Source organism: Trichomonas vaginalis, chromosome VI (genome assembly GCF_026262505.1).
Source record: "Trichomonas vaginalis G3 chromosome VI, whole genome shotgun sequence".
NCBI lineage: Eukaryota > Parabasalia > Trichomonadida > Trichomonadidae > Trichomonas > Trichomonas vaginalis.
Genome location: NC_067208.1, coordinates 19,612,369 through 19,639,839, shown reverse-complemented (window position 1 = coordinate 19,639,839; position 27,471 = coordinate 19,612,369). Strand labels below are relative to the sequence as shown.

The 27,471-nt window shown below is 33.9% G+C and overlaps 12 protein-coding genes and 2 pseudogenes across 14 annotated transcripts, besides 2 other annotated features; 8 read left to right on the top strand and 6 right to left on the bottom strand.

Moving 5' to 3' along the window:
* Window positions 1–20,627: part of a mobile genetic element that runs on past the window's edge.
* Window positions 53–796, bottom strand: TVAGG3_0894710 (annotated as a pseudogene). Its single transcript has one exon. A coding segment is annotated over exon 1 (744 nt).
* On the top strand, window positions 2,259–2,873 carry TVAGG3_0894700 (uncharacterized protein; the record flags this gene model as incomplete). The annotated part of the gene is made up of 1 exon (XM_051251012.1): window positions 2,259–2,873. One exon carries the CDS (start codon window positions 2,259–2,261, stop codon window positions 2,871–2,873), a length of 615 nt encoding a protein of 204 aa, XP_051086487.1.
* TVAGG3_0894690 (uncharacterized protein) lies at window positions 3,137–3,913 on the bottom strand (the record flags this gene model as incomplete). The annotated part of the gene is made up of 1 exon (XM_051251011.1): window positions 3,137–3,913. One exon carries the CDS (start codon window positions 3,911–3,913, stop codon window positions 3,137–3,139), a length of 777 nt encoding a protein of 258 aa, XP_051086486.1.
* Window positions 4,951–6,928, top strand: TVAGG3_0894680 (annotated as a pseudogene). Its single transcript has one exon. A coding segment is annotated over exon 1 (1,978 nt).
* Window positions 6,987–8,072, top strand: TVAGG3_0894670 (integrase core domain-containing protein; the record flags this gene model as incomplete). Its single annotated transcript, XM_051251010.1, has 1 exon — window positions 6,987–8,072. The coding sequence occupies one exon, from the start codon at window positions 6,987–6,989 to the stop codon at window positions 8,070–8,072; it is 1,086 nt and encodes a 361-aa protein (XP_051086485.1).
* TVAGG3_0894660 (organellar and viral DNA polymerase type B) lies at window positions 8,744–9,469 on the top strand (the record flags this gene model as incomplete). Its single annotated transcript, XM_051251009.1, has 1 exon — window positions 8,744–9,469. One exon carries the CDS (start codon window positions 8,744–8,746, stop codon window positions 9,467–9,469), a length of 726 nt encoding a protein of 241 aa, XP_051086484.1.
* On the top strand, window positions 10,332–11,159 carry TVAGG3_0894650 (uncharacterized protein; the record flags this gene model as incomplete). The annotated part of the gene is made up of 1 exon (XM_051251008.1): window positions 10,332–11,159. One exon carries the CDS (start codon window positions 10,332–10,334, stop codon window positions 11,157–11,159), a length of 828 nt encoding a protein of 275 aa, XP_051086483.1.
* Window positions 11,534–12,007, bottom strand: TVAGG3_0894640 (uncharacterized protein; the record flags this gene model as incomplete). The annotated part of the gene is made up of 1 exon (XM_051251007.1): window positions 11,534–12,007. The coding sequence occupies one exon, from the start codon at window positions 12,005–12,007 to the stop codon at window positions 11,534–11,536; it is 474 nt and encodes a 157-aa protein (XP_051086482.1).
* Window positions 15,980–16,837, bottom strand: TVAGG3_0894630 (uncharacterized protein; the record flags this gene model as incomplete). Its single annotated transcript, XM_051251006.1, has 1 exon — window positions 15,980–16,837. The coding sequence occupies one exon, from the start codon at window positions 16,835–16,837 to the stop codon at window positions 15,980–15,982; it is 858 nt and encodes a 285-aa protein (XP_051086481.1).
* TVAGG3_0894620 (uncharacterized protein) lies at window positions 16,908–17,135 on the bottom strand (the record flags this gene model as incomplete). The annotated part of the gene is made up of 1 exon (XM_051251005.1): window positions 16,908–17,135. The coding sequence occupies one exon, from the start codon at window positions 17,133–17,135 to the stop codon at window positions 16,908–16,910; it is 228 nt and encodes a 75-aa protein (XP_051086480.1).
* On the top strand, window positions 17,220–17,507 carry TVAGG3_0894610 (uncharacterized protein; the record flags this gene model as incomplete). Its single annotated transcript, XM_051251004.1, has 1 exon — window positions 17,220–17,507. The coding sequence occupies one exon, from the start codon at window positions 17,220–17,222 to the stop codon at window positions 17,505–17,507; it is 288 nt and encodes a 95-aa protein (XP_051086479.1).
* TVAGG3_0894600 (repellent protein 1 family) lies at window positions 19,230–19,688 on the top strand (the record flags this gene model as incomplete). Its single annotated transcript, XM_001317189.1, has 1 exon — window positions 19,230–19,688. The coding sequence occupies one exon, from the start codon at window positions 19,230–19,232 to the stop codon at window positions 19,686–19,688; it is 459 nt and encodes a 152-aa protein (XP_001317224.1).
* Window positions 20,628–21,169: 542 nt separating the features above from the next.
* Window positions 21,170–22,766: a mobile genetic element.
* A 487-nt stretch (window positions 22,767–23,253) lies between these two features.
* TVAGG3_0894570 (uncharacterized protein) lies at window positions 23,254–23,469 on the top strand (the record flags this gene model as incomplete). The annotated part of the gene is made up of 1 exon (XM_001317192.1): window positions 23,254–23,469. The coding sequence occupies one exon, from the start codon at window positions 23,254–23,256 to the stop codon at window positions 23,467–23,469; it is 216 nt and encodes a 71-aa protein (XP_001317227.1).
* A 1,615-nt stretch (window positions 23,470–25,084) lies between these two features.
* On the bottom strand, window positions 25,085–27,162 carry TVAGG3_0894560 (succinate transmembrane transporter protein; the record flags this gene model as incomplete). The annotated part of the gene is made up of 1 exon (XM_001317193.1): window positions 25,117–26,856. The coding sequence occupies one exon, from the start codon at window positions 26,854–26,856 to the stop codon at window positions 25,117–25,119; it is 1,740 nt and encodes a 579-aa protein (XP_001317228.1).
* Window positions 27,163–27,471: the final 309 nt, after the last annotated feature.

Genomic DNA, 27,471 nt, shown 5'->3' with positions numbered 1-27,471 from the left:
CATCTTCTACAACAGTTATTTCATCATGAATGACCTTCAAGAACAAGCTCATTTAATATGCTATTAAAATCATCTCAATAATGAGTCCATCCTTTCCATCTTTAGGTAGCACACACATCTTTCATTGAAGAAGGTTCGACAAGTCTTATGTTAAACTTACTGACAAAGTTTGTTATACTATAATGCTTCGGCGGCGAATACATATAGTTTGAAAGACATAATATAGATTCTTCAGCAAATTCACTTATACTGGATTTTATAACAATGTTCTCACGAGACCAAATACCACCAATTGACAATCTTGTAAGCAATCCTGCTGAACCTTCTACTGTAAACGTCGATGGTAACATTCCACGAAGGTCATCTATTGACATCGTTGAGTCACTGTATTTAAATATTTTCTTAAAGCAATCGTCATTATCTAACCATGCAATAGCTTTGAAGTTTTCATTCGAATATACATCTGCTTCATTAAATGTAAAACCTGACTTCTTTGCAGAGACGACTTTAAAATCTATTGAGTTTGTTTCAAAATTATATGCTATGGTAACTTCTGAAGGTAATGGATGCCCTTCCGCAGTCAGTTGTTCTCTCACTACCGTTTGAAGCTTTGTATTAAAAACTTTCATGTCATCTCCTGTATCTAAGTTCACATACACAGCAACAGGAAACTATCTTGCTTCTTTGTTTCATCATTATATCTCAAAACATTAAAGTTCTTCAATAATATTGTTCTTCCTGCTGGAATACTTCGAACCTGTCTGATTTCAATAGCTTTCTCACCTCCTACATACTCTACCCAGTGTCTTGGATATTCATAAGTATACTGACTTTCTTGAATTTTGGTTGGTTTCATCATAACGTGTTCATAGTATATCTTTATACTCTTGTCAGTTAGACTCGGTGCTATGTTCTGAATATTTCTGACTTGCATTTTTAATGGAGATAAAATGAAGCATTTAATACATGACGTAGATGAAGACATGAATGAAACAGAAAAACTTAACTCTTCTCTTATTCTTCCTTTCAGTAAGGACTATGAGTTCTGTTCAAATGGCGTTTATTTCTATTGTGGAAGGATGGGTTCAGGTAAGACATTTAACCTCATTCGTCATATACTCATAACAGAACGTTTAGGAAATGACTCATATTATGACCAAATCATTATATCAGCAACTTCAGACTCTATGGACTCAACAGCGAAAACATTTATGTCAAAAGTTCAAGCCTCTGTCGTTAAAGTTCCAGACAGTGAACTCATTGAATTTCTTCAACGTTACATTCGACGTAAGAGGAAATATTATGCCATCGTTGAATTTATACAGTCAGGAATGCAAAAGACTTCTGAGGAGATGGAAAGAATTATTGACAAACACCACTTACGTCAGTACTCAGGAGTTTATGATATGAAACGACTTACAAACTACATTCTGTCAAAACTTTCAAAATACCCCTTCAAAAAGTATCCTTCAAACACTTTGCTCGTTTGTGATGATTTCGCTGGTAAAGGTTTAGTTTCAAAGCCTGACTCACCATTAGCTAACATCATAACTAAAGTCAGACATTACCACTTAACTGTAGCAATACTTATGCAAACATGGAGGTTTTTAGCTTTAAACATAAAACGTCTCATAACTGACTTCGTTATCTTTCAAGGTTTCTCACGCTATGATATTGAACTCATTTGGAAACAGTCAGGTATAACATTACCTTTTGAAGAAATTTGGGAACCATATAAGTCTCTCATCTCTCCTCGTTCATACCTTGAGATTCATATCATGACTAATACCATTAAAGTCAAAAATATTCCATGGGAACGACTAACATTGTTTTAAAGTTTAACCTTCAATTGACTGATGGTAAACAAATTCCATGCATCTCTGTCGCCATTTCTGTTAATATTTTTGCTGTCATTCATATCATCCACTTCCCCATCCGTTAGCTTTTGAGGATATGCGTTAGAATAGCTGTTCTTAAATGAAGGCTTTTCACCTTTGAGAGCATAAACTCTATAACTTTCTGCATACTTTATGTTTGAACCTCCCGAGCCATCATTGACATAAATTTTTATAGGCTTCCACCCTTTGTTCATGTTCCTGCTTCTTCCCTTAGCTCTTTTGTTCAGTAGTTCTACATCTTTATACACAGCACCTGTCTCAGTGAATTCAACAATATTTTCATTCGTTAGCTTTACATTCAAACCCTTGTCGAGTATATTGTTCATTTCATACATATAAAAGGTTTTTATTCTATATGAAATGAGAAGCAAATCCATCTTAGCTGGTGCCGTTAATGTTCCAATTGAACCAACATCAAATGTTGACTCACGAACGACAAACAATATTGTCATAAAGAACTATAGTTCAGAGTGTTTGAAAGAAAAAGAACCAGAGCTGAAATCCGTGAATTTAAACTCAGCTTCAAACGCTAACGCTACATCAGATGTTAAGTTAGAGTATCCACCACTGGACCAAATTCTTTCAAGAGAAGCCAACGACAACCCTTACACAAATGTTCAAACAAATCCTTCAGATAACGTAGACCATTACCTTCTTCAGTTATACCAAACAATTTTACTCAAAGACGATAAGAAGCTTTTGGTAAATCTTATAAGCAAAAACCAAATAATTCTAACAAAGGAGGACCTTGAAAATGTTATATCACGAATAACAGGGAAACAATGTGTCATTGACTATCTCGACCCTGAAATCGAATGCTGTGGTCAAACTCCACCATTCATGAAAATAGGTAACATCCGCATCATTGAAACACCAGGAACTACAGGAGTTGAGTTTAAGTATAAATATTCGAACGAGTATACAAAACTTTCAACAGAATATAAACTTTGTTTGAAATATGTTTTAGTAAATTAAAGCAGTCAGGAGGGCTCTTTGAGCCCATCTTGGCGCTTTGCACCGTCAGTCAAAAAAATTTCAAGTTAACAACTTATAGTATCTATCCAAAACTTCTTCAACAGTATCGAACTCATCTTCATAATGCAAACCTAATCTTATTGACTTGGTGCAGTTTTCACTAACACAATATTTTTCTGTTCTCTTGACTGACATAACTAACCCATTTATTTCATCAAACAGCAACAACCAAAGTTCATGACCTAATACATAACATTCATACTTTATATTTTTAGCTCTGAGTTCTCTTGTAAGCTGTTGCATTTAATATTTTCTAAAAAGTCAACTTCAACAGTCATTCGCACTGGTGCCTTCAGTTCTACAGGCTCTCCTTGAAAGTCAACAAGTCTGAATTGCATGTCTTTCAAATTATGAGGACTAATGCGAACCCATTTACCTAAATGAGTTGCTATGACAGGAACGTTTGGAATGAACATTGAATTGACTGCATAACAGAAGGATTTATATTCTACTGAACCTTTACTATTAACTCCTGAAATACCTGTGACATTAGCTATTTTAGACTCAATGTACAAACAATTACCATAACATACGTATGGAACAGATTTCATCTCAATCGTTTTGTCAACACTTTTCAAAGGAAATGTCATATGGTATGCACCCAAAAGAAGTTGTACTCTATGACTCATTCTTGGTATCTTAAACTCCTTCGCATAACTGAACTTCAAAACTCCTGCAATAAGTTTAACATTCATTAAGTTTTCTTCGTTATCCTTGTTTATTGTAGTATTTATGAGAGCATTTAACACTCCAGCTAATGTTTCCATCTTATATTCTACATTATTGTGAAATCTTATTTCGTGCTTCTTTCCATCTATTTCAATCTCCATGAAATCTGTTTCATCTGTTATAACGAATGAAGCGATAGTATTGAAGTCAACCATTCTGAATGCAAGCGCCTCATTCTGTAGACCTAAGTTTGTTTGTAGCTTTACTGTCCCGTATTCGTTTGGGTCTGTACTTTGCAAATAGAACAACATTTTATTCTCATTAAAATATGAGTATAGCTGCATATGCGTATGAAGCTGACAGAGCTAAACGTTTATATTTTGGTCAATACTCTCTCACACTTACTGACAAATATATTGTTATCACTGATGGAAATACTGAGAAATACATAACATGGAAGGACTATGAAAAGTTTGACCCTATTTTAACTCCATGTACTATGCCATTTATAAAGGACGGTGAAATTATTGAAAAAGATAATACAACCGTATATAGGTCTGTTTATGAAGCATTAGAATATATGTTGAATCATAACCCAAAAAGATTTGACCCAAGCACTACACCATGTGCAATGCCTTTTATTAAGGACGGTGAAATCGTAAGAGTTCCGGATTCAACGGTTTACACAGCTGTTCAAAACAGTTTACAAAACATTTTAGCGAATATCTTTAATTCAGAAACTACAGAAATAAAATTACCATATATAACAGATGCTAAAGAAATTAAATCAAAAACGACAACATTATTTACGTCACTTAATGATTTAATGACTTATATCATTAATATTCCTGCACCAACTACAGCATTTGATCCAAACTCGACGGTTTGCAGTGTACCTTTCATAAATGACAGTTCATTAATTACTTTAAGGGATTCGACAGTAAATGAATCATTAAAGGCGTCATTAATGAAAATCATTGATTTTAACTCATTCACGAATACATATAATTCATTCATTAATGTTTCATATGCTTCTAAAGAAGGTGAGCCAAAAACTATCGATAAAGCGGTGTATGAAATAAAAGCATCAACGACGAAATTGAATTCGTTAACTTTTGACGGTGATAGTTTCGTTAATGACATAACATCGGGGAAAACAATTTTAACGAAAGAATATTTAAAATCTCATGTTAGTGAGTTCGTTGAAATTGAAAAAGAAGGTGGAATTAAGTTCGATCCACTGAATTTCATTTTCAGCTTAGCGAATGCGGGTGTTAGTTTCGCTGAATGGACAACTATACAGAGTGAAATAAATGCAATATGGACGTTTTTGGGGTCAAAAGCGGGAATGGGTGAGCTTGTAAATGCTGCAAGAACATTAGGTGAAACAGGAAATTTTGTAGATGGTTTTAAAAGACTTGTTTCAAATGTTTTAACAAACACAAAGAAATTATTTAGATATACCGTACATAACGGACGGATTTTCGAACAGATAGCAACAAACCCTCCGGTTATGGCTGCGTTGATGATGGTTAGAGATATAAAACCACGTAACGACGGGAACGAAGAACATGAACAACAGGATACTGGTCGGGTTATTCGAGACATTAAAAACGTGTATCCTGAAGTTATTGATTTATTTAGAGGAGTTAATGATTCAATTTCAAAACATTCTATAACCCTCGATGAAGAGAATAAATTAACAGATTATATATTCGTCATTATTGCAGAATTAATGAAGAGAATAAATGAAAAAGGAATTGGTGATATCATTAATGTCAGCGATGTAATGATGAAAAGAATTTTGACTCATTATTTACAAAACCGAAAACAGAATATAGTCTTTATGACGTAATTACCGAATTAATGAAAAAGATTAATGATAATAAGAGTTCTGGCGGAAGAGTTGAATTAGAAGTGAATGATGTTAATGAGAAATTAGCCGAAAAAGCAGACAAAAATGAGCTTTTAGCTCTGAGTGATAAAGTCAAGAACCACGTTCATTATATAACTTCAGACGAACAGATTATAACGGACTACCATGGATATTTAACACGAAGTGATGAAGCGAAGACAAAAAATGTTAATGAAAGAAGATATAAATACATTCGTGCTAAAGGTTATGACATAAGCTGTACTGTACAGTATGATGTAGCTAAAGCACCAGAAGCATTTGGTTATACCGGTGAAATTTATGCCTCTACTTTCAATGTTAACGGTGTATTAGTTGAACCAAGATTTACTTTGAGAGTTAAGTCAAAAATAACGTTTGAAGATGCTATTAAAAGTAAAGCTGACAAAGTTGAACTCGAAGCAATGAACAAAGTTTTGAAATCTCATAAACACAACATCTCGATATAAATGAACTTCAAGCTACATTAGACAGTAAAGCCGACAAGAACCATACACATGAATCCTTCACTACTGTTAGAGCAGACGACATAATATTGAACTATACCCTTGGTTCAAGTGCACCTTTAGAGAATCCAAGTACAAGCGTAAAAGATACTCTTAACAATTTAGATAACAGTTGCAGGAATATCGAAGGTCATGCCAGAAACTTTGAAGCATATGAACTACCAGCAATGTTAGATAAGAAAGCTGACAAAACTTATGTAGATGAAAATTATGCAAAGAAGTCGGAAGTAAATGCTGCGCTTAATGGAAAAGCCGACAAGAACCATACACATGAAGAATTTCAAACAATCAAGATTAAAGAAATTAAAGCATGCATCGAAATAGTAACAAAAACAGGAAGAAACGATGCAACTGTACAAGAACAAAGAATTTATCCTCCTACTTTTCCTAATGGTTTAATAACAAACAATATAAATATTGTAGAAGGCAATAAAGCTATAAACGTTAAACATGAACTTCTAACAATGAAGGCCCAGATTCTTCAAACCATATATTCTGTTGGTTCTATTTATACGTCAATGAATTCAACAAATCCAGAAACAGTTTTAGGTTTTGGTACTTGGGAACAGATTGTAGACAAATTCTTATACTGTGCTAACTCTTCAAAGCAAACAGGGGGTTCGAAGAAAATTACTGAAGCAAACTTACCTGCGCACACTCATACAGGAACGACAAACTTTTCTGGCGACCATAGCCACTCATTACGAGACCACCCATTATACAACTCAGAATATAAAGCTGGCAATGATGTTTTATCTCCATCTTATAACAATTCAGCAAAAAAGACTTTTCGACAAACTGAACCAGGAGGAAATCATGTCCATACTTTCACAACAAATCCAACAGGAAGTGGAGCAGACTATATGCCACCTTATATGACGGTTTATGCATGGGTTAGAACGGCCTGAAAGTCCTGAGCTCCAAAAGAGCGAACAGCATGAAATTACTAAATTTAACTTTACATAAATGAGCTTGAAAGAAGTATTCGAACAACATCCATGGAGGTCATTTAAGAAGTTCAATGAAGCTGCAAAGAGTTGGGGATTTACTAACAGAGCTGAAGTGAAAAGGTTCTTTGACAAAAATGTTGTACATCAAACAAAAATAAACCCTTACGACTACTTTTTACCAATTTACTCCAACGCTTCTGACGCATACCAATTTGACACTCTCATTCAAAGCAGAAAAGGAGGACATAAACCATTCCTCATCTTCATTAATGTTAACACTCGTAAAGCATATGCATATCCAATGAGGAATAAAGGAACTCGTGAAGTGTTAAGAGTTTTACAAAAGTTTGTAGCAGAAAATAGCCCAAGTACTTTAATATCAGACCAAGACAGTGCATACCTCAGCAATGAAATCACAGATTTTCTCATTAAGCATAACATAACTCACTACACTACTGAAGACCATAACCATAACATACTCAGCATCATAAACCGCTTCATAAGAACGCTCAGAGATTTAAACCAAGAGCGAGACTTTACCGAAGAAACAATGAAACATTTTCTCGAAGTATATAATTCCTCAACACATTCTACAACAGGACCTACACCAAATTCAATGACACAACAACAAGAAGAAAAGTATATACAAAAGAAACGAAGCCAAACACAAAATATCAGAAATTCAACACAATTTACCCTCATTCCTGGTACAAAAGTTCGTGTAGTTCTTGACGACAACCCGTTGACAAAGAAACGTTTAAGGTTAAGTAGAAACTATTATATCGTAGACTCTACGCAAGGTAATGGATATCTTATAAAAGCTGCTGACGACTCTATTGCACTTTATCCTCGTCAGAAATTAGTTGAAAGTAGTAATGGCAAACTTGCTGAAACCATTGACGAAGCAAAGCGAGGAGTGGTTATTGAAATACTTGGCTATAACATAAACGATGACACTTATAAAGTAAGATATGAAGGAGGCGTTGAAGATGTTATATCATCTAAGAACTTGAGAGAGTCGAAGCCAACACATCTGGGACCATTAGAGCTGGAGTACTGGAAAGACAAAAATAAGCCAGAAAGAATAAGAAAATTCTTCTAAACTTTTTCATTAGATGTAAATCAGACATGAATGAGAACAGTCATGATATCATTAATGGTACCATAAATTTACACCAAAAATAATGTTTAGGTGAAGAGGTGAGATCTCACCCGTTTTCTCACCTCTTTTTTCACCCTCATGAATTTTCATGAATGTTTTCATAAATTTACACCAAAAATAATGTTTAGGTGAAGAGGTGAGATCTCACCCGTTTTCTCACCTCTTTTTTCACCCTCATGAATTTTCATGAATGTTTTCAGTGTCACCACGTCACCATGTCACCAGGTTAATTAACTTCTCTTAAAAATGATGACAACATGACATTTAGAGAACTAGCCCGGAAATAAATTTTATCGTTTATGTTTACGTTAATGTTTCGTAAATGTTTTCATGAATTTCCTTAAGATAGAAAAAATAAAGTTAGTTTTATTTTTATTTATTTTTTTTATTTTGTATAAAAGATATGATTTCAACAATCGGTACAACAACAATTCAAACTACAGCACCAAACTCGTTAGTTATGAATCCTACGTCAATGTTGATAGAGATGAAAAACTTTATTCCTTCTTCATATACTTTTGAAACAAAAATCCAGAAGATAAAGCAAGAACTTTTAACAAGTAATTTAGACTGTAGTGCGAAGATGAAAAAATGAACAGTATCTTTATGACATGCAGGATATCGACCATTTGCCTAAACTACCTGAAGTTCAGCAGCAAAAACTAACTATTCCTGAATTCGACGAAATTGAAGTCAAAGCAACTGACTCAGTAGAAATAAAGAAGTTCATACGAAAGGTAAACTATGAGTTTCTAGGATATCATTGCAACCATAAAGTTATGGACAAAGATTGCGACATGGTTTATAAAAATATTTCTGACCTTTACAAATCCGAAGAATTTAAGACATACGATAACTTTGTTTCGTTAGTTGCTGAATGTGTATGGCAGATAAGAGATAAAGATAGAAGAGGTAAAGTATGGAATGAACAGATAAAACCAGCAGCTTTTGAGTTAAAGAAAACCATTGACGCCTTAGTTGTTCTAGCTGGTTTTATTTCAATGTATAACGCAAAAACGATGCCGCAATGTTCAAAATGTAAAGCAGCAATAAGAAAATATAACTACTCAGTCAAAGAGATAGAAAGAATGCGAAACGACTATGCAGACTTAAAGAAAGAAGCAGAAAAGCCAGCAGAAGATAAAATGGATATGTTGACATTTCTTAATAAAAACTATTCAACAGCAGAAGATTTCCTTCTATCTGACGTCAAGAAGAAGTATAAAGAAACTTTCGGTATCGTTAAAACATTCGATGTACTAAAAGAAGAAATAGAAGCTACGAAACTGTTTAGGATTTCAAATATACATCGTACAATTCATGTAAAACGCTTGTGAAAAAACAGGTGAGAAAACAGGTGAGAAAACGGGTGAGATCTCACCTCTTCACCTAAACATTATTTTTGCTGAAAAATGACCAAATTTCATGAATTTTCATAAAAGATAAAAATAAAGTTAGTTTTATTTTTATTTATTTTTTTATCTTGTATGTAAAGACAGTAATGACAAACATTGAGTTTGAAACAGTTAGAAAGATAGACAATGACACCAAAGTGGTTAGAATAGGTGATTTAAACGTAAGATACTCAAAGAAATACAACAAATATTCTTTGTCAGACATTATAAACCTTCTGGAAAGAAAACAAAGGACTGGGTTAGAATTGCTTCTACTCAGAAAATTTTGACAAGAAATCCTGAGCTCATGATATCAGTAGCATTTCATGGAACAAGAGCATATCTTATAGACAAAAGTCTTATACCAATAGTTTTGTTATGGTTAGACCCAGTTGTTGGATATAACTTCATAACATATGGTTCATTCGATACGGAACGTTGCAGTGAAGGCTTACTTTACATCGTTCAGAAACCGAAGGACTTCAACACAAAAAGATATAAGATAGGAAGACATATAATATAACTCAAAGATATGACAGTACAGTCAATAGAGTCAAGGTTGTGTTCGTTAATGATATGAGAGCTGCTGAAACAGAACTGCTTGAAGTTTTTGAGAAAATGTATGGTGCTCCCACGAAAGGTAAAGAAACGTTTGAAGTAGATGAGATAGATAAAGCTATAAAATTATTTGACGAAGTTGCTGAAAAATACATGTAAAGCGTTTATTTTTGGTCTTTTGTGAAAGTCAGAAAATAACGCTAATTTTTTTCTAACAAAAATTTTTATCTTGTATGTAAAGACAGTAATGTCAACATCAGAGAACACAACAACTGCTATCGTTCATGAAGCCATCAATGAAGAATACGAGTACATACAGTATAACAAACAGTTACGTCTCATTCGTTCAGTCAAAGATGACATGTACCAAATGCAAAGTATAATGAATGCTCTTCGTTCTACAAAGCAAGCATATCATTGGTTTGAAAACCAACAGACAAAAGAACTTTTAGAAGAATTTTCTCATATGATTGCTTCCCTCGGAAAACCGAGAGAAGAGATTCCGTACGAAAATCGCAAGAATTTGGCTCCTGGTTTGAAAGGTTATTATGTTCATAGACTTTTAGTAAACGCTGTAGCAATGTGGGCTTCACCTCGTTATGCTTGTTATATTTTCATGATGTTAGATGAACTATATAAAGCAGAACGTGGAGAGATGGAAAAGAAACTTCAAGCAAAAGATGAAGTCATTGAATCCAAAGACAAAAGCATACAGAAAAGAATACCACGTTCAGTACCAAAAGGAAAGGAAAAGAGTTATAAGTATATGATTTATACTGAAGAGTTGGAGAAAGAAGAAGATAAAGATATGGTTATGTTGCATTTAGTCAGAAGAAACAACAAGAGCTTTTATGACTTAGCTAAAATATATAAATCTGACAGAAACTGGTTCTATCGTGAAAACTTACCGATTTCAATGACACCGAATGAGCAAATAAAGGAAATTGTCAAAAATACTCTTCCTCAAACACACTATGACATCAAAGGTTGCACAATACTTACATTCAAAGAAGACTTAACATTACTGAAGGAAAAAATAACAGAATATTTCGACAACTTCAAAGAGGAAGAATGAAGTCACGACAACATTAACGATGAAGTCACGACAACATTAACGAAAAGAGAATGAGGTGAAAAAAGAGGTGAAAAAACGGGTGAGATCTCACCTCTTCACCTAAAATATATTTTTGTGCTATATTTACACTCATTTACGAAGAAGTCATGAATCCTACGTCAATTATGTTCGACACTGTAAGCATTAACGATAACATTAACGATAACATAAACGATAACATTAACGATAACATTCATTTTTGCATTAATCCTGCTGTGTTGTCAAAATGTCATGTTGTCATCATTTTTAAAAGAAGTTAATTAACCTGGTGACATGGTGACATGGTGACGTGGTGACATGGTGACACCCTCAGTTCTTCAAAAATATATTTTTGGTTAAATAGCTTCAGGGTCTATTTCTTCAACCATTTCACTTCCTTCGTCAATGTCAATAGAAGCTTCTTCAACCTTTGGTAAGAATTTCTGTATAACATCTTTGTTCGTTATTGTCTTCAGAGATGAAGGATAATATTTCACATTTGTTTCACCCTTCTTATATTCTTTCTGTTCGGAAAGATTTAAAGCAATACTGAAGAAGTCAATATTAGAGTTCTTTATAACAGTATAATGAGTATCTTTGACATTCACGAAGAAACTCTTTTGTTTCAAAACTACTGCTAACTCTTGTGAAGTATAACGTTTGCGGTCAATGACGATAGCTAATGGTCTGACATACTGACCAAACTTAGATTCTTTCACAAACTTCTTGTTAAAGATAACATTAACGTTTGAAGCATTATTGAACTCATTCTTGATGGCAGTAGCGAGAGCATTGTATGAAAAGAACTTGCAATCTTGCATGTGTTTCATTAAAATAAAAATATTAAATTATTTTGAAAAATAACTTTAAAAAATCTAATCTAATTTTTTCAAAAAATATTTTTTTTATTTCCTACTAAAGATGTATCGGAAGTTGTCTAAGTTAGAACACTCGGAAATAAAACAACTTCTAACAGAAGCTAACATAGAAGTAGCAAAACATTACGCAACAAACAAAAAAGCACTCGCTGACTTCATTAAAGACTATAATGGTGCAATAAGTTATGATAGAATTCATGAGTTCATAAAGCCGCAACGCGGCGAGGACGAAGTCCATGCAAGAGCATTTCCTTTAAATGACGTTGCTATTGACTTATATCATAGACGTTCAGTACCTCATGAAGTAAGAAGAGAAATGTTTGACATAACAAATGCAAACGTTGGTGAAACAAGAAGAAGAGACGACACACTGAAACAACAGAGAAGAGAGATGTTTAAGAGCGCTATAGAACAAGTTCGCAAAGCTAACGATGTCATTCGTTCCATTGACGACAAACCAAAAGAAGGTGAGAGATGGTTAAAGAAAGATGAAGAGAATAGGAAGAGAAATGTGAAGTCAGGCAATAGACTCATTGACTTTAACATCGAAGCTTTAGATGAACCAAACAGAGACTACTTACACAAACATTTCGGTAAGGTTTTCATGAGACTCTTAGAGAAAATTAAAATAAACTCACAACAGAGATGGATGGTATGTTATAAACTTGGTGGAAAGTATGAATGTTCTACGTTAAACCTCAATAATATTGGAACATTACTACATCAGCTCTTGAAGGAGAACTTTATATCAGAGATAGAAGCAAATGCTGCAGGTATTGTTGAAATGCACTATGACTTCTTCTTGACAAACATAAAGAATCTTACTGAAATAAAGATGTATGATTTAACAGAATATGAAGGCTTAACGATGTCAGATGTAAAGAAAGGCAAACCAAAAAAGAGACCATATAGAGATGAAAGCACACTGACAAATGACCAGAAAGCCATTTTGGAAGCTCTTAAGCAAACAGGAAACCCAGCACTTATAGAAAGCTTTTGGAAAGATAATGGTGAAAAGAAGTTTTATAAGAAGAGAAGCGGTCAGTTCTGGAAGTATCTTTGCACATTACCTATAAATCTTGAACGCTACCAAATCTTCAATGAACTGAACAAAAGAACTGCAGCACTTATGACAGAAGACAATTGTTTCGTTTATGCTTGCATTCAGGCTGGAGTAAATGAAGAAACTATTGACCACATGAGAGAAGTCATTCGTGTTAGAGACTTTCCTCAAAGTAAAGTACAAGAAATTTCTGACGCAACAGGTATAGCATTTAATGTTACCATTGGTTACTTCAATGACTCAAGACATAATGAAATAAAGAGATACATACCAAAAGAATGTGAAACTGTTAGAACTATTGACTTACTTCTTGTTGAAGACCACTACATGCTAAATGAAAGATTACCAATGACAACATATTTCATTCGCAACTATATAGAAATCTCAAGCTGTGGTGGAATGAACATTGAGAAACAAATGAAGATTTATACAAAGAGAGAAGATAAATATGTAGTTCGTTATGATAGAACAACACCGTTATGGGATGTTATGAAAACATTGTGGGAGTGCAAATATTTCGAACCTATTTCTTATGGAGAACTTTTCACATATACTACTGACTTATATAAACAGAACCTTGCACCATTTAAAGATTTGACATATGCTCCAAAGTATTGTGTACAACTGAAGAAGAAAGCCGAGTCAAAAGAAGTAAATAAAAATAAGTGCAAGTTCATTCCTGAGCACGTTTTCTTTGCTGACTTTGAGTGTAGCACTGATGGCTTTCATAAAGCTTTTAACATATGTTACGACAGTGAAGATGGTTCAGTGAGTGAAAGCATTTGGGGTCAGAACTGTGCAACAGAATTTTTGGAACGACTTCCTGACAAGAGTTTAATATATTTCCATAACCTCAGTTATGATATAAACTTCATCTTAAGACACATGACAGAAGTGAAAGGAACTCCCATCATTAAAGGTTCACGAACAATGCAAATAACTGGCTTATATAAAGGAAGGGCAATTATTATAAAAGACTCTTACAGTGTTATAAATAAGAAGCTTAAACTATTTCCTGCTATGTTTAACTTACAAACAGGACCGAAAGAAGTATTTCCATACAACTACTACAGCAGTGTTTTGTTAGCAAATGACAACAGAACTGGTGTCATTTCTGAAGCATGTAAGTTTATCCGGGATGCAGATACATTCATGAAAAACATAGATTCCATCAAAGGTTGCAGAATAGATGAGAACCACTTCGACTTAGAAAAGTATAGCACATTTTATTGCAAACAAGATGTAAGAATTTTAAGAGAAGGTTTTGTTAAGTTCCGCAATGACATATTGAAAGAATTTGATTTAAACGTTTATGACTACGTTAGTATTTGTTCAATTGCTAACAAATTATTTGAGAACAGAGTGTACTTCCCGAATGGAAATTTATATGACCTCTCAAATAAACCAAGAGAATTTATTTCACGCTGCATTCAAGGTGGAAGATGTATGCTGTCAGATAACATTAAACAAAAGAGCGAAAAGAAACTCATTGCTGATTTCGACGCTGTTTCATTATATCCATCAGCTATAGCAAGACTTTATACTTTAGAAGGTATTCCAAAGGTTATGAAGAAAGAAATGTTAAGCACAGAGTATCTCATGAGACATTTATTCGATGACGACCAAAAGGAACCCATTGGTGAAAAGTTTATGTCTGGCTTCTTTGTTCTCATTAAGATAACAGAGATTGGAATACATAGACACTTTCCTTTAATAGTTTGTGACCCTGAACTAAATCCAGAACTTAACGTTCCCAGAAGTTCAAACACTTGCTGTTTAATGTATGTTGACCATATAACATTACAAGACCTCATAAAATATCAAGGTGTCAAATGTGAAGTGTTGCAAGGATACTATTACGATGGAAACAGAGATATTAGAATAAGAGATGAAGTAAAGAAGTTGTTTGAGTTAAGGTTAAAGTATAAGAAAGAAGGAAATCCTTTGCAAGAAAATATAAAGCTCATTCTGAACAGTATTTATGGCAAAACTATTCTATCTCCTATTGAGTCAAAAATAACCATAGTAAATGACAAAGATGCTATAAGATATGCCATCAGAAACTACAACCATATAGTGAAGTTCGAAGGTTTGGATGGTTCAGATAAAACTATTTTCAAGCTAACGAAAAGCATTTGCAGACACTTTAACTTCTGTCCACTTGGTGTTAACATTCTGTCTATGTCGAAGAGAATAATGTGTGAAGTATTCTGTACTGCTGAGGACTTAGGAATGGACATCTTTTATAGCGATACGGACAGTATGCATCTCTACAATGAAGATATCCCTCGTTTAGCTGAAGAGTTTGAGAAACGTTATGGAAGAGTTCTCATTGGTAAAAACCTTGGTCAATTTCATAGCGACTTTGCAGAAATCACAAAAGATAAACAAAGTTTAGCATACAAGTCAATATTTTGTGGAAAGAAGACTTACATAGACTTACTCACGAATGATTTAAATGAAGTTGCATTTCACTGCAGAATGAAAGGCGTGAAGCAAGATGTTATTGCTTTAACCGCTAATGAAATGTTTCCTGACTCTGTTCAGTGTTTCTATGATGAAGATAAAGGTTTAATGGTTCCGCAAGGAAAATTTGACAAAGACTCTGAGTTCAGTGTTATGAAGTTATATAAAGCACTTTATGACGGTCAAGAGATTGCATTCGACTTATGTAAGTCGTGTCAACCTTGCTTTGCTGAAAAGTTTAACTTTTCTATTCAGACTAAGACTTCATTCATAAGAAAGCTTAAGTTCTGAGGTCATGAATGAGAAAATAATGAGGTCATTTATTTTTGTCAGCAGTGAGACCATTCATGATAAAAATAAGCCGCTAGCGGCAAGGGTGAAGCCCATGTGGTCATTTACAATACTGCGATGGTAGAGTTTAAGAGTTGTGCTTCAATGTAGAGACAGTCCTTATGGTCTGGAGGTAAGAACACTGGGCAGTTATGGTCATGAGTGGAGAACATGTCTATCCAAAACTCACGATTGAAGCCAGTTAATTTATAGTATTTAGGGTTAGGAAGTGGTGAAGTTCTTGTATGACCAATGAACTCATTTTCAACTCCCTTACTTAAGTTTGAATATAATATAGCTTGCTTTCTATCCCAAATGCCAGGTGTTACAATCTTTGAAAATTCATTTTTCCTCGGAAGCATTGCATCATAATTGAAAACATTCTTGAAATCATCACTTGGTTCAGAGATTTGAAATCTTATACGTAATGGATTTTCTTTCTCTTTAGCGACTTCATTGAATGGTGAGAATACAACAAACTGACAGTCATGTGTTCCATCTTCATTTTCATTAAATTCATAATGAAAGTCTATAAGTTGTGGCTGACTACCTTCTTCTTTCAGTTGTGCAAGAAACTCACGTAAAGGCTGTAAAGTTTGTACTTCAATGTTGAACTTTTTCTCGAACATCTCATTAAATGAAATCATACATTGTTGCAATGTTGTATCGTCTTTAAAGTATTTGTATATGTGAATGTTTTGGGCGCTTAAAGACTGTTCGTCATTTTCTATCTCGACTTGAAGTATAAAGTCAACCTTTCTGAAAGCACGTGTTATATACATAGATGTTATGCCAATGTACTTCTCTTCATTTATGTTCACAATCCAGTCTGTTGGAAACTTAAACGTTACTCTGTTCCCCTTTATTTTGACGTCAGGGTTTTCACTACTGAACGCAACAGATAAAGGTATTTGTCTATACATTTAATTCGGATAAAAATAAACCATTTACTCTTTCTTTGCTTCAGCTTCTTTAGCTTTTGCTTCAGCTTCTTTAGCTTTTCAGCTTCTTCTCTAGCTTTTTTCGCAGTAGTCTTGGGTTCTTTTGTCCAGCAGCTAATGCCAGCAAGTTGTTTTTCACTAAGTTTTCTCTTTGGTCCTCTGGCTTTTGTTCTTGTTTTTGTTCCTTCAGTTCGGATAAAATTTGCTCACGAATTTCTTTCTTCAATGCTTCAACATCTATGACCCCTTGGGTCTTGTCCGTAGGGCTTGTCTGAGTCATTTGACTGCAGATAAAAAACAAAATTAAAACTTTAACCGATGTAAAATGAGCTTGTCAAAATCAGAGCGAAGTCTATTATATTAAATGACGCAAGAGGAAACATCCTTTCTATTACGTAAGTCAGGTAAAGATGGTAAAATATACGTAAGAAAAAGAAAGGTTCCATTAGCGAATGCAGAAAGCGACAACATTAAGGTGTGCAAGGGTGAAGTCCACGAAGTCCATGTTAAGCCTTCTATTCAAACTGAAAAGTCAATAGAACCAGAAGAAAAGAAGCCAGATGTACTTTCAATAACGAACCAAGAGCTTATTGCAAAGTTCGTGAATTTCATTGAAAAACAAACCGAGTCAAAGAATCCTGACCGCCAGTGAAAGAAGTTGAGACAAAAGAGAATGTACAGTTCATTGAAAATGTCAAAAACAACTTCCACACGAATGCCAAGAAGAAGAGTGAGAATAATGAAGTAAATAGATATTTTTATCCGAATCAAAGACATGCAGAACGAACAGTTAAACGAATTTACTCCAGCAGAGCAATTCATCAGATTCGCTTATATTTCGATATCATAGACAATGCAGTTCAAATTGGTGACACTAATAGAAAATATTCTGACGCAAAGATTCCATCACAACCTGGAACTGCTAAAATAAACATGGGTAACATTCAATCTCTCACCTCCTGGTGAAAATATGTTGGACCTTTACAATACATTCATTACGTATAAAATGGAAGGTCAATTTATTGTAGATAAAGAAATTGGTTCAGGTTCCAAAAAACAACCACCAGGATTTTGGATTGGTTTCGATGACGCTTTCTATGCAGTTGCTGGATATCAAATCCTTGCAAATGGTCGTATCGTATATTCTCAAGACAACGCAAGAGAAGAAGCATATATAACTTCAAACTCACAAACTACCGAACAAATAAAGAAAGTAGATGTTTTCTCAAAGACTCGACATGAAGATGTATGGAGTCATTCGGGAACATGCAGAACAGGACAAATTGTTAGTGGTCCAATTACAGCAGGAAAATCATTTGATTTTAAGCTTCGTTTAAGAATTCCTGTTAGAAGATTCCTTCCATTAGAAGCTATTCGATTTATTCCAGCTTTTGCAGGAAACATTCAGCTTAAAGTAAAGTTCAGTAGCGACGCCTTACAATGCACATCTATATCTGTAAATGATATCATTGCTTTCAATCCAACTCTTAAAGTTGCATTTGCTTCAGATTCAAATCCACCGACAAATAAATTTGTTCCATGGAATGAACCATTCACTATGATAACGAAGGCAGTAGAAGCTAGTGGAACAGTTACTATTACAACTGTAACCCAGCAACTATTTCGAATAAAGATGGATTTTAATGAATGTTTTATTCATCCAAAGTCATTCTCTTTAGACCCTAACATTTATACAGAACTTGTAGAACATTATACAAACGAGGCTTTATGTTTTCCTGTTAAAGTTATGGATTGGATTCCTATGGATGGTTCATTCTCAAAGAATACAGATAGTTCAAGTGCAACATTTACAGCAGCTTATACGCCTATTAATGTTAAAAGTATTTGGGCACTATTTAGAAAGAAAGACAACTATTATGTTAATTTTGAGAACCCTAAGTTTAAATATCTTCAGCTTTCCATGGGAGCTTATGGAAATATGCCTGCAGAACCCGAAAAATCATATGGACCTGTATTTTATGAAATGGTTGCGAACGCCTGCAATACAAACAATGATATGATAGGATTTAATGAAGATGTTATGAGGTCATTGGTGGATGATGGTAGTGTAGAACATAAATGGGATAGCTATGACAACACACATTTCTTATGTGGTTTTCCAACAGAAGTGGACTTTTGCTTCCAGCAAGGTCAAACATCTACTGCTCCAATAACATACAAATTGTCTGTTAAAGGACCTATTGAACTAGCAACTGAAAACGTACCAAAGCCACTTATTGGATTTATGAGGGATTGTTGTTTTGCCATTCAGGTGCGTGCTAATGGCATCCCAATAATAAGATTAGATGACTATAACTTAGCTACGGACGACAGTGAGGAATAAAGGATGAACGTTTATTTTTAAAGCTTATAAATGAGTTCTTCATCAAGCTCTCGTGAACCTTCACCATCTATGAAACAAACTTTACCAAACGATTATGGAGCACCTATTGAATATTTCTTACGAGCTGCACAATGGCAAAGAGCAGTCTCACCAAGGTTAGGTGTTCCACCAGCTCCTGTCAAAAATAGCATTTGGTCAAGTCCTTATATAAGATATGGTCTCCCACTAGGTTTGCTAGCTACAGCAGGAGCAGTTATGATGTTGAAAAGAAACAAAGCAAATGTTGTAAATAATACTGAAGTAGCTGAAGTTAAACAAACTCCAACACCTTCGCCAAAACCAACACCTTCACAAGCAAAACCTTCAATGACTCCTGAACCTATGGAAGTACAAACTCCTGTTCAAAAGTCAACTCCTAAACCGACTCCAACATTTAAACCAGAACCTACTCCTCAAATAAATCGTAAAACTCCTGCGTTTCCTTACTGAAAAAATAACGTTATTTTTATTTAATATTAAAATTTTTATTTGATTGAAATGACAAATAAAGTCACTGAAGCAATGAAACAAAAGTTTTTGGTAGAATACATTAAATCAGGAACTATTCCAGAAGGTTTTTACATTCATACTATGAAGGATGGTAGAGTTCAGTTTAGAAAGATAAAGCAACCATTAGATAAAGAAGGAATTTTGAGAAAGATTAAACTTCATGAGGACAACATTGGTGAACTTAAGAAGAAGTTAGAAGAGTTGGAGAAAGGAAGAGAGTTATAAAGCAATGAATTCAAGTGGGTGAAAAAAGAGGTGAGATCTCACCACTTCACCTAAATTTATTTTTGTGCTATGTTTTCATACGTGTGAGGGTGGTGAGATCATTTATTTTTAAGTTTATTTTTTATTTTATTTTTATTTTATTTTTATATAAATGACGAAAACTATTGAGATAACAAACTACAACGGTCATGAGTTCAAGAATTTGTTCTTCGTTCCTCGTGAAAATACATTCTATCAGATACGAGGGAGAAAGGGTAAAGTTAGTTTGAGCGTTTATGACTACAAGCATAATGGAAAGTTTATACAAGCATACGATACAAACGGTAAACGTGTTTCATTAGCTTTGTCAAAACTTACTAACATTCATTTTGACAGTGATTTTGACCTATATGAAGAAGAAAGTGAGTCAGAAGATTATGAGCTGTTATATGAAGCACAGCAATGGGAGGAGTTGCAATACTTTTGTAAGTGAGAACGTTTATTTTTTACATTAGTGAGGTGAAGTGGTTGGCGGCTTTGTAAATATTTAAGGTTAAGTTAGTGTTGTCGTTTGTGTTGTAAAATATATGTTAACGGTTTTGTAAAGTGTCAAATTCACATATCAGGGGTAAGGAGGCGCGCAGTGCCTCCGTACCCTTGATATGTATACTAACTGCTTTAACTGATTCTTCAATTAAACCGTATCCTGGTGTAATGCATTTATCCTCTAAAACTTCCATCTTTGTGCATGAAATAATAACGTCATCAACTGTTGCGTCAGCAGATGTAGCGACTAAGCTTGTAATTAATTTGGCAGGAAGTCCGATTTGTTGGAATTTGCGATCATATTTATAAACATGATTCATAATCTTTTCATAATTTTCATCAGTTATCTTTTCATAAACGTAATTTTGTAAATCAGCAACTCTTAACGGGTCAACCTGACAAAATACTAAAGTATCCCTGAAAACATAATATTTAAGAATGATATCACCAAATGAGTTAGGATAATCATCGAACGCCTGAAATGCTAACAAATCATTTACCGGAATAATCATATCAAAAGTGACATCAACTTCTTCATTTGCTTTCTTGAAAACTTCTGAAGGGTCAATATATTTACCACATACTGAGTTATCATATTTTTGAACATTATTATATAACGAATGAACAAACTTTTTAACTTTCCTTTCTGATTTCGGTTTATATGTTGCAAATATAGATCCGTATTTTTCCCAAGTGAGCGGGGTATCTCCAATCCCAGCCCTATCGTCCTCCCAGTGTCAGTTTTCAATATAAAATCCAAATTTTTTTTGAAAATAAAAATTTCGAGAAATTTTTCTGATTTTTTTTCTTTGATTTCAATAATTCAAAATAAATTTGGGAGTAAAAAGACACTATTTAATGAAATTCATATGAGTGAATGTGGATAAATACTCTCAAAACATACAATTTATCTATTTTTTCTTTATATTATCAACTAATTAGTGATAATTTTTTTTGAATCAGATTTTTTTCATTAAAAACATAATATATAACACAACAATGATGCACACATACGTATCTACACATCAAAATATAAAGCTTGTTTTGGTCTGGGCATCCCAACCCAAAATTCTTTAAAAATTGAATAAAATTGAATACTTGGGGCTGGGATGCCCATCCCAAAACCGAATTGAATTTTTTGAATTAAAGAATATATTTATGTATTTATAATATACATGTGATGTCTATAAAAAATACTAAATTCTTAAAAAAATTCAATTTATTCAAAACGTATACTAAGTGATCACTTCATTAGTAGGATCAGCAATCCTACTAAATGGTGAGAACGCCACTAACTAAAAAAGGAGTCCTTGGAGCTCTTGATCTCTTGTCAGTAGAGTTCATAATGAGGCATGGCATCTACTGATTAGAGATCAGAGCAATCCTACCTTACCTTCAGGAGCTACAAAGCTCCTAATCGTTACGAGAGGGAGTCTTGGAGCTCCTGAAGCTCATCAGCAGAGGCTATTTACCATTTGGGCCTCTTCTGATGAAAGATGCGAAACACGTCTACGAACCAGGAGCTTCAAAGCTTCTAATCCTTACTAAAGGGAGCTTTGGAGCTCCTGAGTCTCCATCAACAGAGTCCCAGATGGTAAATGTCCTTTGCTGATGAAAGATGCGAAACACATCTACGAACCAGGAGCTCCAAAGCTCCTAATCCTTACGAAAGGGAGCTTTGGAGCTCCTGAAACTCCTTTTACTATAAAATAGGACAGTTTTCTTCTGAGGTTCTCATCAAATCTAAGACTTCAGAAGAAAGCTGTCCTATCAATGTATACTTACACTCTCATGGACTACAAGTGTACAATTTTAAAGCAGAGATTATCCGAGGCCTCTCATCAAATGAGGGACCTCGGATAATCTCTACCTTAAGTAGTCAAATAACTTTTCTCACTATTTAGGAACAAAAGAACAAGAGTTGGAGTACTTTAAGGCAAGATTCTTCCGAAATCTCTCATCGAATGAGAGACTTCGGAAGGACCTTGCCAAATCCTTGAACGCCAATATCCTTGGAACTGAGCTAGAACCAGGGAGAAGTAGCATACTATAGAGCACGATGGTAATCTCGGAAATACTTATATCGCCCCAAGCACAATATTTAAGAAGTCTAACTCATATATACAAGAAGTCAGGCTGAATAGATATTGTGCATATGGTTTGCAGAACTCTCATGATATTTAAAATTCATGTTATCCCAAAAAAGGTGACACTTTGGGTGTATCGTCCATCCCAGGGATGCAAAAATCACATCACCTTGGATCTATATTGCAAATGCGAAAGATTCACGGGCGCAATCCATCTGAAGATAACCGGCATCACCTCTTTCAGTTTCCACTTCTAATTGTTTAAAGCTTTGATTTGATGATTTGTAACCAACGAATAAACGCATGCATTTAAAAGCGGCATCACATGTGAAAGCTTTATTTGAAACTAGAGTTGCTTTAACTTTGCGTTTAATATATGTGTCACCTAATTGGTTCACATCATGAGCCGGATTTGTAATTCTTAAATGAGTTTGTTTATCATCAAAATATGGAGCATCAGAGTCATAGCATGAACTTTCAAGTTCTCTATAATATCTTCTACCGTCATTCTTTGCGAATATTTCATTTATCTTTTCGAATGAATGAAACACATTTCCATTAATTGGTTTAGTGTTTGGCACCAAATAGTTAGTCGTCATTTATTAATAAATAAAAAATCAAAATTAAAAGATGAAAATGAATTTTTAATTTTAATGAAATAATCAACTATGGCTGCAGGTATATTTAAGAAACTGTGGGATAAAGTAAAAAGAGGAGCGAGTAAAGTTTGGGAAACATTGAAGAAGGGAGCAAATTGGATATTTAAGAATAAAGAAGCGATTAGTGACGTTGCTGAATCAATAACACCAAAAGCTGCCCCAATAAGAGAAGTTTTAAATAAAGGAGAAAAAGTTTATCAAAGACTACAACCGATACTAAGATAAAAATAATTTTAAAATAATTTATTTTTCCACTATCTACCTCCTATTTTATTAAGTATTCCTTCAGCAATTCCACCAACTGCGTTACCTGCTTGTGCTCCCATCGCCGGATTACCTGCTTTAGTACCTAATACTCCACCTATGATAGTTCCTGCCGTTTTCGCTACTGGTGCCAAAAAGTTTGCAACGGGTTTAATAATCTTTTTATAAACCCAACCCGCAGCTTTCTTAATTCCATCCCTAATTTTTTAAAGAATCCTGCCGCCATTTCTGATTTAATATTAATTAAAAAAATATATTTCATCACTTATATTCTAATTTTTATTTAATGATAAATGAAACCGATTTTAAAAATAAATGAAACGGAGGAAGAAATAAATGAAAGTGAAAATGTTCAACAAAAAATAAACGTTGTTAAACCAATTACTGAAATAAAAATTTTTTCATCTGTTGAAGAATTTAATGACTATTATGCTAATAATAAAAAATTATTTGAAGAATTGACAACATGTAAATTGAATAAAATGTTTAAAGTTGATGGATTCAAAATTTCAAAAATAAAAGGAGTGGTTAGTTTGAAATCTATTCCTCAATCAAGAATCACCTCATTAATGAAAATTGATGATTTAACAAAAAGAATAGAAGAGATTGAAGAAAGAATGAATCAAATAATTGATTTCATAAATTCAAATAATCATTAGTTTCTTAAAGTTCAATGTTGAACTCATCAAATTCTTCATCATCATAATTACCAATAGCGAGTTTATTTATTCTTTCGATTCTATCTTTTGATAGTCTTGCGTTTAATTTTTTCTGAAGTTTTTCGTTACCAAGTTCTAAAATTTTACATGGATGATATTTAAAACTGTTAAATTCTTTTTCCTCAGTTTTAATCATTAATCTACAAAGAACTTTAGTGAGGTGGTTTTGTTGTTTAAACCACTTATCCTTAATATTTGTTATAAATTCAATATCCGGAATTAATTCCCAAATTTTTGAATTTTCGATTAATTTACCATCAAATGCAAAAGCAATAGGTTTAATATTAAACTTACCTTTATAAAATAAACTTTCTACGTAATCATCAAAATAAACGTCTACTTGTTTAACCTGGGTGAGAATTGGTGAAAGTTTATCCATTAATTGATTCACAGTCACGAATCTTGTTCCGTTCATTTCTTACGAATTAAAAAATAAAATAATAAACATAACTAAGTTTTAATTTTTCGTAAGAAGTTTATTTTAAAATTAATGTTAATTTTTTTTAATGTGTTTATTACATCATTTATGAGCTGAGTGTAAATGTCTTACAATTTTGAAAATTTTTAAATCTTGATTTATTCAAAAACGTAAGAATAAAAACCGTAAGAATCATACATTTTTTACTTCATATGTAAAAAAAAATGATACGAAATCGTTCAATATTGTATGAATTCTTACGTTTACAAAAAAAGTCACACAACCCGCACTCATATACTACTTTGAGAGATTTCAAAAATCATTGTCCAAAAGTAATGTAAATGTGACTTTTAGCCCTCAAAGAGCCAAGTAATCTTTTCGAAGTTTATTCTATAAAAAAATCCATTTTGAATTATATTTTTCAAAAAACTATAAATGTCTAAAATATATTTTATAGCTAGAAACAAATAACTAACTTGTAGACGAGGACGCATTAGCCCAAGCCGGGAATTCACCAGCATTGAAAACTGGAGGAATAATCCAGACGCAAAGCGGTGGAACGACTATGATTGCCACCACAGTAAGGAATGTTCCGACGATGATGAAGTCGAGTGTTTTCAGTCTTCCTGTAGAGTAAGCGATAAGATTTGGCGGAGTAGCGACTGGCATGATGAAGCAGTACGAGCAAGCGAAAGCTATTGGGAACATGAGAAGGAATGGATGTATTTTTCCTGATGATTTAGCGACAGATGCGACAATCGGAAGTAAAATGTTGGCGACAGCTGTATTTGAAGCGACAATATTTGTCATTAAGATTGTTGTGCATGTAATAACAAGAACGAGTGGATATAATGACATGTTTGTGAGGCCTCCCAATCTTTCGCCGATCCAGACATCCAAACCTGAATCGGTGAAGCCTTGGTTGAGAGCAAAGCCACCAGAGAACAAGAAGAGAATGGTCCATGGCATCTTTTGTTGGGTGTATTCCCAATCCAAAATTGGAACCCACTTTTTCTCTTCTTTTTGTGGCTCGGCTGAATCAGTGATTGATAGTTGTTCGATGTCTTCTTCTGGAGTATCGTTTACGTTGTCGAGTTCACCGTCTTCTTCTTCATTATTACGGTGCTGGTTTGTTGTTGATGTTTTTGCACGAAGTTCGAGATCTACTTCGTCTTCACCTTCCTTTTTCTCCGGAGGAGGTGGGACATGGATGATGTAGAAGAGAATAGCGAGGAAAATGGCGATTGTACCATCCTTGATGTATGAAGAGCCCTTGCTACCGTAAATGAGTGTTGACCAGCCCTTCATTGTTGACTTTCCGAAGTCGATGTTTGATCTGAAGAGCCACATGCAAGCAAGAATGCAGAACATGACGGTAATAATGATTTCAGCTGGAGACCACTTTCCGAGTTTCTCGTAAGACTTCTTGAAATCATCGGCTGTAACACTATCTGGGATTTTAACTTTTCTTGTGTAGAAAATGACGAAGAAGATGTACAATGGGATCAGCATAGCCATTGATACAGGGAGAGAAACGAACATGAACTGTGCGAAACCGATTTCTGTGGCACCTGGGAAAAGATTTTGAACTGTCTGTGCCAAGATAAGGTTTGGAGGAGTTCCAATAAGTGTAATCATACCAGCAGCTGAGCATGTCATGACAATCATCAATAGAAGTGCCTTTCCGAAAGGAGCAATCGCTTCTGGATCTCCAGTAATCTCTTCAAGCTTTGTGATGATCGCAATTGCATTCGGAGTCATTGTCAGTGCACATGCAGTGTTTGAGATCCAGAACGAAAGAAGAGTTGTAACTACTAGAATACCAAATAAGAGTATATTTGGTCTAAGTCCAAAGATACAAACTGTTTTCAATGCAATTCTGGAGTGGAGGTTCCATTTAACCATCGCAATTGAGAAAATAAAACCGCCAATGAAGACAATAGAAGTATCAGTAAACATGGATGCAGCGATCTTAGGGCCCGTTGATACGGTAAAGAACGGAAGAAGGAAGATCGGGATGAATGCAGTGATAACGATTGGAATTGGTTCAAAAATCCAGTAGGCAGCAGTGATAATTGTGACAGCTAAACAAGGTCCGGCACTCGGACGATTCTTGTCAATGTAAACGAACTTGAACATGAATGGAAATGCAATGATGATAGGAACTAGCATTTCTAGCCACCAGTAGATTTTTTTCCATGGAATGTTCATTGATTGATGATTTTTGTCAAATCAATGAAATTCTATTCAAAAATTAAAATTTGGAAGAATATTGTTACAATTATATAAGGATTATAGAAATCATATTTTTGGTAGGAAAAATGGGTTAAAATTTTATTATCATCGTTTCTTCTATATTTCGCGATCACTTTACGTATGGTTGTATGGGTGAATCATTTACCTAACAGAAATTTATTTTTATCTTGATTTCATCGGTTTCAGATAATTCATCGGCAGTTTTACAATTCAGTACTATTAGAATCATTAGTATTGCACCGAATAAAAATTGATTTGGCGGTGTTGTTGAATAAAAAGCTTTTGTAAGCTATTGAATATGAAATTCAATTCTTCTCAAATTATTTTAAATTAAATGAAAATAAATTTAAATTGGATAGCTTAAATATTATACTATTAATAATATTCTATAAATTTTTAAAATCCTCATTCTGATCAATTCAATTGGTTTGAATTAGCCATAATTGGTAAATTAGATATAAAGTATCATATATATTACGTATGCAATTGTCTAAAAAAGTGACTGAATCATACAATTGAAGATTTTGGATAAAACTATCAACATTTTTGAAATTAAAGTTCAGTATCATT